A 12,128-nucleotide genomic window follows, 5' to 3' on the forward strand; every position below is an offset into this window, starting at 1 on the left:
GAGAGGCTGCCACTGCTCAAGACATAGAAAACCCACTTGAGAGGCAGGCCAATGCTCTTGGTGCCTCTGTTAACCATCTCTCTGCGTCAGACCAAATCCTCTTCTGGAGGGGAGCAAAAGCCACTGCTGCGCTTCCTATTTTCTGATTTCTAGTTGTGGCTTTCATCGTGGTAGTTTTAATAAACTTACCTCACATTTACTACAAAACCTTAAACAAGAGCCAGATTCAGCTAGATGAATGTTTCAGGTGGAGAAACAAGAGAGCTGTGTATTCGGTCATTTTTTGTTGCCCTAAAGCGGTAAACACATCTGTCACACCCCCTGGCATGAAAAGCACAGCTGTGAAAATCTATATGTTCGTTAGGGTTCCCAGCCAACACCAAAGGCTTCCAGGTTCCCAGAATCATTAAACCAAGAAAACAAAACCTGTTGCACTGAAGTTGATTCTGACTCATAGCAACCCTATAGAGCAGAGTAGAATTGCCCCCTAGGTTTCCAAGGAGCAGCTGGTGGATTCAAACTGCTGACCTTTTGATGAGCAGCCGAGTTCTTAACCACTGCACCACCAGGGCTCTGCAGAATCATTAGAGACTCCAAAAGTCCAGTGCAATAAACATCACTTGGATACCTTTTAGAAGCCAGCTATTTAAGAATAGGATCTGGCCTGAGATATTTCTGGTTTTACTTGTGTCTACGTAAGTTATTTTCCTCTCGGGTTACGGTACTAACTTTAGCCAAAGGTGTATTTTCTGGGAAAGACCAAGCAAATGCTTTTTATAATCATCTTTGAGTTGTAGGGATGGGAAAGCATTTCCTTCCTGTGTCGTTTTGCTCTTCACAGAGTTATTTTGGCTTTCCCTTAAACATGAAGACAGTTTTGATGATTTGTCCACTGTGAAAAAATGTGAGTTTTTCTGTCCCTTGGAGGCAAATGGAATAAACAAGCAAGAATGTGCTTTTGTGCCGTATGTGCTTTTATGTGGGCATTTCATTTGGTCACGCGCTTTGGAGGGGCAGAGGGCAGCTCTGGGCACAGTTGTAGGAAGCCGTGATGGTAACACACACAGATCCTGTCAGGACCCCTGTGGTAGAGTGATGACAGCCTTCTTGTTTCCATGTTGTTTTTGTTTAAAAGAGAAAGACAGCTTTAAAAAAAAAAATAGTTCCCTTCATAAAAGAGTAATATTGTAGTGTGTCAAAGAACCAGGAATGAAAAAAATCACACTATAGGAGAGGGAATAGATTCCAGTTCTTGAAAGGAGGAAGCCCTGGGTGGTACAAACAGTTAACACGCTTGGCTGCTGACTGAAAGGTTAGAGGTTTGAGTCTACCCGGAGGGGCCTTGGAAGAAAGTCCTGGTGATCTGCTTCCAAAAAATTAGCCATTAAAAATCCTGTGGAGCACAGTTCTACCCTGATACACATGGGGTTGCCATGAGCCGGGGTTGACAAGGGCGGCTGGTTGTCTCTTGGCCATGTTTGCCAAGTACTAGTAGATAAATATTGTCCATTTTTAAAAATCCGCTATACAGTTGGTTTCCTTATTTGAACTAACACAAGTATCAAAAAAAGGAAAATACTCTCAAATGTATTCTATGTAATTAAGCTAATCGACACACACATCAACAAATATGTTTCCAAAAATTGACACAACAGTATTATTTGCAAAGCATGGCCTTGTCAGCTTTCATTATTGTGTGTATGTAGGTTTTTTTGCTGTTGTTGTTAAATTTCAGGGATTCAACAGTGTGGCTGGGCTAGCATTGCTGAGCTGTATTTTGTGTTCTTTAGCCTGAATCCAGCTCCTAAGAAACCATCAGTGAGCATCTGGTACCTGGCAGAAACCCTGCACCTGCCTGTCCTATTCCTCCACCCCACAGGCTCGCAGGCGGCTGCTTAGTGAGAGTAAGCCTCCCCTCGCACCCGCCTTACACAGTGGCCCCCATTCACTCCAGAGGGAGGATCGAGCATGTGGTGCCTAGCACAGCCACCCGGCAGGCCATGGCTCAGCATCCTGAGCCAACCATTTATTCTGACATTGAGTGGTGCACGTTCATTGTAAGAAATCTGGAAAGAGCATAACAAGGGTTTTAAGTCCCCCACCCTGTTACCGTTCTGTCTGTGTATGAGCACGTGCCCCTGTGGTTGAACTCATACTTTGCATTCACTTCAGACGGGTACAACTTTCACTCACGTGCCTCGTAGTTCTTCTCTCCCAGCAACCCAGTGAACTGAAGCACACACGCATGAGGCACTATGAATACGGCAGGTTGGGTGTCTGAACTTCCTGGGCGGATGGAGCTGTTCAGCAGTACATTCTGCCATTTGCAAGGTGTTCAGAGCCTCTTTCTCTCCCTGCTCATGTGTGACCTTCCACTTAAAGGAATAGTGGCAGCGCCAACCCCTCCAACCACAGCTCGTGGCCAAATCTCACTCTGGGCACTGCTGTTCAGCAGCTCTGCGGGACTGGCCCCTCTGGTCCTATCTTCAAAGTAAGAATAATAATGCCCAGCTCCTGGGAGAGCTGCAAGGACTCGGTAGGTTCATGTGCTTTATAGCCCCTGGCACATAATAGTCACACAAAACAGCAGCTGAGCCCACAACCAGCTGGGAGGCTGGCAGCTCACTGTCCCCGATCAGAGCTGTAACCGACGCGGATTTACTTCTCCATTTGAGATGACCGAAGAATTCCCCGATTCATAGAGCAGAAGGGGACCTTAGTCCAGCCCCCTCATTTTCAGAAAGGAACATAAGACCCAGCCAGGTGAGGCCACTCGCCCACACATGCCATGGTTTGGAGGCAGGTGGAGCAGAGCTTGGGTCTTCCTTAATCAGGACTTTCTCCAATAATACTTGATCCTCGTGTGTGGGTCTTCTGGGGTCAGTTCATGGATAGGTCATCCACAAGCCTCTGAGTGATGGTTTGGACAATGTGGCGTAAAAGCTGGCAGAATCTAGGTCTGGAGGAAGGGACCCACAGAGACTCCGTGTAGAATGGTCACTTGAGAAGTTGTTTCATTAGCCATCAACAACCAAAACCCTCTTGGACCTGTTGGCCCGTGGCTCTTTCTGTAGTGATACTTTCCTGTTGCAATTCAAAGTGATGATCCCTGTTATCCAAGTCAGACACATGCAAACATTTATTCACTTGGGGCGGGGTGGAAGGGGAGTCCACACAGGGTCTTGACACTGATCAGATAAGTGACAGGACAAAACGCCTTGTCCAGGCAGCAGCAAGAGGCCACCCCACCTCAGAGAAGTCAAAAGGGAGCAAAATTCATACACTGTGACAGGGAGATGTGTGATGGCAGACAGAGGCCACATCGATGTCACATTTCAACAATAGACTCAAAGCTGTGAAGAAAGGGTGTAGTAAGAAATTCCGAGGCCTCTTTCAGGCCGGAAGCATCTCTAGAAGCCTCACTGGACTTTCTCATGTAAAACGGTTGGAACGACCTGACCGTTCTGCCGGGATTTTTGAATGAAGTTTCTGGTGTTGAATGTCAGCAGATCTCTTTGGTGCCGTTATCTGTGGTGCTATCAGTGGAGAGCTCTGAGGTCACTTTGCTCTTTATTTTGGAGCAAAGGAGATGCTGTCGTGGTGTTTGTCCTGACGAAGCAATGGAAAAAAAATGCTCATACAAAGCTTTTTGTGGTTTCTTCGGTTGCTTGTCTTGTTCTCCCTACCACCCACCTCCCCCCCCCGCCCCGCCCATTTGAAGAGTTTTAAAACACATAAAAGTACTTTAAAGCTTATACAGAAGAAATACCTGAAAATTTTTTTTTTTTTTTTTAGCTAAAACAGGAGACTACCGTGTTTCAGTTTGTGTATATATGGGGCGGTGGGGGGGAGTACTGGTGGGTACGTTGTTTGTTTTGTTTTAAGAGAAGAGCGCCACAGAAAAGGAAAGTAATAGCACCCACAACCCCTTCACCTTCCCTCACCTCAGAGACACCCAGCTCTGAGCCTGAGCTGCTAGCAGGGGAGGATGGGGGAGGGGGCAGGGCGATGATGTAGTTTGGAAGAGGGGCTACAAGCCCAGATGCCCAGTGGGCTTGGAGGAACAGTTCTGATTTGTCTCCACATGCTACAGTCCTTCACTGGGCCGATGGGGCCAGAAGCAGCCAAGCACCCAAACTCTCAGGGCTTTCCTAGCGAGGAAGGAAAAAGCCACTTCTAACCCAGAGATTTGCAGTTGGAACCATGAGGAAGACCAGGTACCACTGAGTCAACCCTGACTCATGGCAACCCCACATACGCAGAGCAGAACTCTGCTCCATAGGGTTTCCAATGGCCAATCTTTTGGAAGTAGATCGCCAGTCCTTTCTTCCAAGGTGCCTCTGAGATGACTAGCAGCTGAGCGCAGTAATTGTTTGCACCACTCAGAGACCCCAGAACCACAGGGAGTCTATGGAGACTGTGTCTAAACGGACGCACGACAGCTGGTACATTCAGATGGAGAGGTCGGGCGGCACCAGCTCAGCCACCGTACAGGGGCCTCAGCATTATGGCTGCGTGATACCAGGCCTTCTCAGTCTCGCCGTTTATGAAATTGGCGCTTGTAGTCCTACACTTACCACCCGTAGGATGGCTGCCAGGATCTAGCACAATGACATGTACCTCAGAGGGTGGATAATATGTGGAGCTGCTTCGAAAACTTTAGAGGGTAAATGAATGTTAGGCAAAAAAGTAGCTTACTTATTTCTGGAAATTTGATTTGAGATCCTCCTTTGCTTTCAGAAATCAAGAATTCAGAAATGTAGGAAAACTTTGCTTAAAAATGAGGCAGTGAGTGGAACAAACATATTAAGTCATATTTAAACTCTCACAATTCCTTTTTGGTTTGTGTTGTGTTCTCCACATTTGGTGTTGTTAGGTGCCCTTGAATTGGTTCCAACTCATAGCGACGCTGTGTACAACAGAACAAAACACTGCCCTGTCCTGCACCATCCTCACAGTCTTTGCTGTGTTTGAGCCCATTGTTCAACCTGAGAGGCTCATCTTCCAGCGCAATATCAGACAGTGTTCTGCTGATATTCATAAGGTTTTCACTGGCCAGTTTTTTTAGAAGTAGATCACCAGGCCTTTTTTCCTAGTCTTTTTTAGTCTGGAAGTTCCCCTGAAACCTGCCCCTCATGGGTGACCCTTCTGGTATTTGAAATACTGGTGGCAGAGCTTCCAGCATCACAGCAACATGGCAGCCACCACAGTATGACAAACTGACAGGCAAGTGGTAGGTTCTCAATAAAGTCATGCAAAAAACCATGAGTGAAACCTCAGAGGTGAATTCTGGCTATTTCACGAGAGTTTAATGTTAACTTTTTTCAAAATGGTGATCTAGAAAGAAGGAACTGGTTATATGAAAGTACAAATATCTTCCTCTAAAAAAGATCTTTCATTCCCTAGCTAGCTGGTCTACACCATTCATTTGTGGATAGCAGAAAAATATTCATGTCATGTTAGCAAAAATATAGTTGGTATTTATGGGTGATGTAAGACCGGTGTACATCGTGCTTGTACTTTGTACTTTTCAGTTTTTATGTTTTAAAAACATAAGAATTTCCTATTTCACTCAATTCCAGAGGGGTTTATGGGTGTGTGTGTCTTTGTGGGGATACATGTATGCGTATGTATACACACACACATACATCCTGTATGCATGCCCCCAATTAAAGCAGAGATTCAAACCGCCTCACATAAGTTTAGAAAAAAAAACAATAGTTTCCACCTTAGGAGGATTTTAGAGAAAAATTAAATATAAGGGAAAAAACCTTTCTTATTAAATTAAATTGTGGTCTAACAGCTCACCACATCCTGCCGCAGGGACATATGATGTGAAGCAGAGACAGAGGACGGTTCCTCTCTGGGTCTCTGACAAGGAGAGTGTCACAGGTTACCTGCAGTTCAAAATACTCTGCAAAGAAAAAACCTGTGTCAGTGGAAAAGCTGAATCAGAAGATGGGAAGTGTCAGTGAGAGAGGACGTGGCAGGAGCGTGGGCGTCCTAGGCACAACCACACGGAGCGGGGCCACCCCCAGAGGAGCAGCAGAGAGGCCCGGTGAAGCTGGGTGCTGGTGGAACTCAGCCATTGCCTAATGGAAGGGAAGTGGGCAGTCGTGGCCGAGAAGAGAGGGGCAGAGGGTCGCACGTGTCATTTTCAACCCAGCCGTCAATAAACAGCGGCCATAGCTCAGCCCTTCAGCTATGTGTTCTTTCTTACTCCATTGGTGAGGTGTGAGCACATGGCTTTTCTCACAGGGAACAGCACAAAGTGTATCTAGGGAGGAGTAAAGTCTTAGTGTTACACCATCTTCAGTTGTGTAGACAGGTGTGTGGGATTACATCGGTGTGGAGATGGTTATGTGGGATAACTGTTGTGGAGATGGTTGTATGGGATGTCATCAGTTGTGGAGACGGTTGTGTGGGACGTCATCGGTAGTGGAGACGGTTGTGTGGGACGTCATCGGTTGTGGAGACGGTTGTGTGGAACGTCATCAGTTGTGGAGACCATTGTGTGGGGCGTCATCAGTTGTAGAGACGGTTGGTTGTGTGGTTGGTTTGTCATCGGTTGTGGAGACGGTCGTGTGGAATGTCATCGGTTGCGGAGACAGTTGTATGGGACCTCACTGGTTGTGGAGACGGTTGGTTGTGTGGGACGTCATCAGTTGTGGAGACGGTTGTGTGGTTCGTCATCGGTTATGGAGACGGTTGTGTGGAATGTCATCGGTTGTGGAGATGGTCGTATGGGACATCATCAGTTGTGGAGACAGTTGTGTGGGACGTCATCGGTTGTGGAGATGGTTGGTTGTGTGGGACGTCATCGGTTGTGGATGTGGTTGTGTAGGATGTCATCAGCCCCCCCAGACAGTAGATAAGTGTGAGCTCTGCCCCCCGCAGTCTCTCTAGTCAGATCTGATGGGTGTGAGCTCTGCCCTTTGGCCCCTCCGACTCCCTGAGGTCCTCAGTGGAAGCCCTGTCGAGGAGTTGGGTCAGCTTGGGCACAGAGGAGCCATACGAGGGGACATATGGCTCTGGTGTGGGGTCCTGGTCACAATGACATGCTGGGCGATTTCCTGCCCCACCCACTCGGGCTCCCCCAGAGGCTCAGGTGCACCAGTGGGCTGAGAGGGGAAGCCCACGTTGAGGTTCCTTCCCCTTTTGCCTTTTCACACAGATGTTATTTTTTCCTGCGGTGTGTGTGCCACCAAGCAACGTGAAGGTGCAAGTCGCTTACCTGCGGCCCTGCTGCCCCCTCCTGTCTCCCCGTCTTCACTGTCCCCACCTCCTTCTGCCTCCACTGCTCACCTCACTGGGGTCAGACACTGACCCCAGGTTCAGTTGTCCTTAAAAATCAGATGGAAATAGGTACAGAATTCCTTTAAGTAGCACAATTGAACAGAGCCACGAAATCCCACCGCACTGTCCTCCAACTGGGGTCACATTTTAAATGACCCCAAACACATGCAGCCTTGTCTGTTCTAGGGCCTTGGTGGCTGCATGTCCCTGCCTCCAGTGTCCCCACAGCTGCTGGGTCCACAGGAGCTCTTGCCTCCTGGGAGGCATCAGCCCAGGAGCCAGGACCAGGATGTGTGTCAGCTCCACAGTGACCCTGACGCCCATGCAGAGGAGCGGCTCTCAGATAACATGAGAGGGCAACCAGGAAGGCAGTGTGCAAACTGTCAAGTGCTGCCCAGATGGCAGTGTGCTCTACAGCATAAGCTGCTGCAATTGTAACTGGCCGCTTTCACATCCTCGCCAAAGAAGCAGTCTTTTTACAAACGAGCTGTATGTATGTTAGATCCTCTTGACTTGGGTCAGAGAAATCCTAAGTGCAGGAGAACCTTTTCCTTACTTAGAAAATACCTTAATGGGACTTGAGATGTGAGATTTTGCTTTGCCTCCGAAAGTGTTTTGATGTGGCAGTGTTCTGTAAAGTAGGAATTGGACATGTGCCTCTTCACAAGAGTCTGAACAAGTCAAGTGGGGAGAGAGGAGTTAGATACTCAAGTCCTGCACCTCTAGTGTTTAGTGCATTCTTGCCTTACTGCACTGTGACAGTAGCAAGGAATGGAGAGAATGAGAGAAAGACGGTGTGGCTTTCAAGTGTCCTGTGCAGGGAAAGGACAGCTGCCTTTCTCTAGGCCTCCTTTCTCTAGGGCCACCTTTCTCTACGGTGACTTTCTCTAGAACTCCTTCTTCTAGGACTCCTTTCTCTAGAGCTCCTTTCTCTAGAGCTCCTTTCTCTAGTGTGCCTTTCTCTAGAGCACCTTTCACTAGGCCTTCTTTCCTAGGGCTCCTTTCTCTAGAGTGCCTTTCTCTAGTGCTCCTTTCTCTAGGGCATCTTTCTCTAGAACTCCTTTCTCTAGGCCTCGTTTCTCTAGAGTACCTTTCTTAGGGCTGCTTTCTCTAGAGCTCCTTTCTCTAGAACTCCTTTCTTAGGGTGCCATTCTCTAGGGCACTTTTCTCTAGGGTGCCTTTCTCTAGAACTCCTTTCTCTAGAGTGCTGCCTTTCTCTAGGGCATCTTTCTCTAGGGATCCTTTCTCTAGAGGGCCACCTTTCTCCAGGGTACCTTTCTGTAGGCCACCTTTCTCTAGAGCCTCCTTCTTTCTCCTCTGCCATGCACACTGGTTGCTGAGCTCAGGGCCCCATGATGGCCCTCACAGAGTCATCAGCTGAGTATCCTAGAAACACCCGTGGTAAGGAGTGGTGCTGTGCACCGGGGGTGGGTTTGTGCAAAGGCCGTCTGAGTACCACCTGTGGGCACTTTGGCCTCATGATATCTTCATCCGTGGATTTAAAGAGTTACCTTGAAGAAGTTGGGCCTGAATTCCTCTTAGAGTTTTCCATATCAAGTGTCAGCGCCATCTTCCATGACTGCACAATCACATTGGCTGCTGGTATGTGGGTCCCACGTTGCTGGGAGGACCCACATCAGTCCAGTTTCTCTGAGGAATGCAGCCTGGATCCCACCACTCCCTGGGTGCTTCTGCTCCTGTGGGGGTGGAAGTAGCCTAGTGGAGTGGAACCAGGTGCTGAGTTAGTGAGAATCGCTTTCAAGAGGCCTTCGTTTAGATGTGCAGTAGGGAGGCTGGGCAAGCCTGCCCTGGCCCACGCCACCCACTCCGGGGGAAGAGCCGAGGTGGGGTGTTTGTTCACAGTCAGGGCTCCTAACTCGTCTGTTATCAGTTCCCATGACACAATTCCTGATTCCCCACCACGTGTTGTTATTGTTATTCTTAAAAATGGTCAGGGGGACTGGGAGGGGCTGGGGAAGGGAGTGGGTGGGTGATGAAATGTCCACCAGCTAATTACTCCAGGAAGCAGCCCGAGACAGGCCGGGGCCTCTGCAGAGACACACGGGCTTATCTGCCCAGCGTCCAGCCCCGGCCGGGCACCAGCAGTTCCGTGACGTGAGCGTGAGCACCCACCTCCCAGTTCTGTAGGAAAATGTGGCATGGTGGCAGCCTTCCTGGTGACATTGCCCTATCTGAGAGCCATCAGGTGCTGCGGGCTATGGGAGGGCAGAGGGAGGGATGCTGTGCAGGTCACCATCAGTGGCCCTCACCAGGTTCCGTCACTTCCTGTCCATCTGCCAAAAATCACAAGCTGATAGTGGACTTGTTGGAGTGTGGGAAACTGCGGACAGCCTGTGGGGAGATGAAGAATGAAGGAAGGGCCAGGGGCCAGCTGCTGGGATGGGCTCCTCTCTCTGGCCTTCCCCCTGTCTGCTCTCTGGTCACTGCCAGTACGGTGACATGGCTGAGAAAGTGGGGCCCTTCTCTTTAGAAAGGCAATCTCAGAGCACAGGCTCTGGAGAGGGGTTCTGTCCTTGTGAGAGGGCGTGTAAACTTAGAAAGCAGAGACAGCATGTGAGCTCCTGTCCTGAAGGAGACACACTGTGATGCCGGAAAGACCAATTTGTACCTGTGATCATGCACCAGGGCAGTGGCTTGGAGGACACTGGCTCCTTTAATTGGGTGGCCAGTCCTGGGCAGACAGATGCCCAACTCAGGATTCCTAAGGAGCATGAGTACCATCAGTGGAGATGCCACTTCCTTCTGGGACGCAGGTTTCCACGGGCAGAGCGTCACTTATGGAATGTGTACATAATTCTTTAATGTTTACACGTTTTTACTACACAGTAGCTTTTCCCTAATAAGTCTTCCATTTTTGTTTTCTTGCAGTAAATGAAATAATACGAAACGACCTCTCCAGCACTAACATCCACTCTTAGTTTGCAACGTTGGGTCTCATTCAGAAGCTGCACAGTGTCAACAGGTGTCAATTCAGCTTCAGCATACAAAGATTTTTGCCTAAATAAACGGAACACAGTACCTGGTACCACTCAGAACTCCCAACCTCCTGAATGCTGGGAGCTGAAGATTTATGTTCTATGTACAAAGCAGTAGCTCTCTACCAAGAAGGAATGAATGAATAAGTGAAGGAAGGTAGGAAGGAAGGAAGACCAACCCATCTTCTGGAGAAAAAGTCATCTCAAGGAGAAGAAATGGAGGTGGGGTGGGGTGAATACAGGGGACGTGCTGTGCAATGGCCCTTTTGTGGGGCCACTCTTGGGCAAGGTCCAATGTGGTGGTTTGATCCCAAGCTTTGCCCTTTGGGCGCTGGATCTCGAAACTGGAAGTGCCTTATTGAACCAGGTCATAGCATCAGGGCATCATGGAATTGGTCATTGGATTTGCTACCATGAGAGTATTTGTAGGTGCAAAATCTATGAAAACATTTCATTACAATGCTTTCTCTTTTGTATAAAGTACGAGAATACTGGCTAGCTAAGGGTTGTGAGAAAAAAGTAATATGAGTTTCATCCTTTTTCTCAACTTCTCCTGGGCTGTAATATACAGTGTTGTTGCCTTATTCAGTGCGTTTTAGAACTCTTCCCATTTGTCATCTCAAATCTTTCATAGTATAGTTCCCTCCCTGTGTTACTAAAACCATAGGATTGTTGATAATAGCATGCTAGGGTTTTTGTTTTTAATCTGGCTTCAAACATAGCACAAGTAAGTTGACTAGCACAAGGTAGGTTATTGGACAAAAAAAGAAGTCTGTCTGTTGCAGGATAGATCTTGCATTTGCATGTATATACATATATAGGCATGTATTTATATATAAATAATCAACAGGGGTGGTGATCTTCAGTCTTCGCCCACAAGGGCTTCACAGTTAGCAATAACCAGCATCCACTTTGGAAAATGCATCTAGGATTCCAAGCCTGACTTTTCAGCTACTCCCACTGGGTCCATCGTACCTCTGACAGGTCTCTGTGTTCTCGCTTCCTGCAGTTATAGGAGCACTTTAGAGAGCCAGGCCAGATGCATTCGAAACACACATGCGTTACCAAATGGCAAAATTGGAAAGGGAGTGTAAATATCATTATAAAAGGAGTGTAATATATTTGTTCAATTATAAGATTATTACTTCGCAGAAGCCTTATAACTCTGCTTCATCGAAGAAAAATATTACCAAAAACAATGTTTTAATATGCAGCCATGTATAGCAGGTTCTCATGTCAGTTCATATAATCAGATAGAGTAGTGTATGTAGTCTTTGCTATTGCATTTTGTACAATGAACAGCTTATTACACATGGTTACTAGCAGTGACCTATTGTTTCATATAACCAAAAAGCATGGTTTAATTAAAACATGTTTAACCTAATAATTGTGCCTTAGGAATTAATGCCCCCTTATGGAATATGCCTGAACTACACCCTCGGGTGGCGTCGTAAGTTACCAAGTCATTAAACGCAATGTTATGACTGAGAAAGAGCTTTCCCACAAAGAATTATTTTTAAAAGGTTCTTCTGTATGCCTATGTCTTATTTTTCTTTTTTTAACTCACAGAAAGAAACAAAACTCTGAAAGCCATATTTGTAACATTTGCACATAACCGTGAGGAGCTGAAGATATATGGCTAACTGTACATAGCTCACTGCCCCACTGGGCAGACTGTTCTCCTGCCTGTTCTACCTGTTCCCCCACCCTGGACTTAGCACCCTAGGAGTTGCATGGAATATTTCTAGTAGACCGTCCTATGAAAAGGAAACGTTTGATATTTGCATCAGCTATCTTTGTAGTTAGAAAATAGAGCCAATAAAGCAATATTTTTTG

General features: G+C 47.3%; 1 protein-coding gene across 5 annotated transcripts in view; it reads left to right on the forward strand.

Moving 5' to 3' along the window:
- NFATC1 (nuclear factor of activated T cells 1) overlaps positions 1-12,128 on the forward strand; it is a 122,438-nt gene extending 110,310 nt beyond the window's left edge. For all 5 annotated transcript variants that reach the window (XM_049900240.1, XM_049900242.1, XM_049900243.1 and 2 more), the window contains one exon: positions 10,186-12,128. In XM_049900240.1, coding sequence (XP_049756197.1) covers positions 10,186-10,235 — 50 coding nt within the window. In that variant the 3' untranslated portion in view covers positions 10,236-12,128. The remainder of the gene's footprint in view (positions 1-10,185) is intronic.

Source organism: Elephas maximus, chromosome 11 (genome assembly GCF_024166365.1).
Source record: "Elephas maximus indicus isolate mEleMax1 chromosome 11, mEleMax1 primary haplotype, whole genome shotgun sequence".
Lineage (NCBI taxonomy): Eukaryota > Metazoa > Chordata > Mammalia > Proboscidea > Elephantidae > Elephas > Elephas maximus.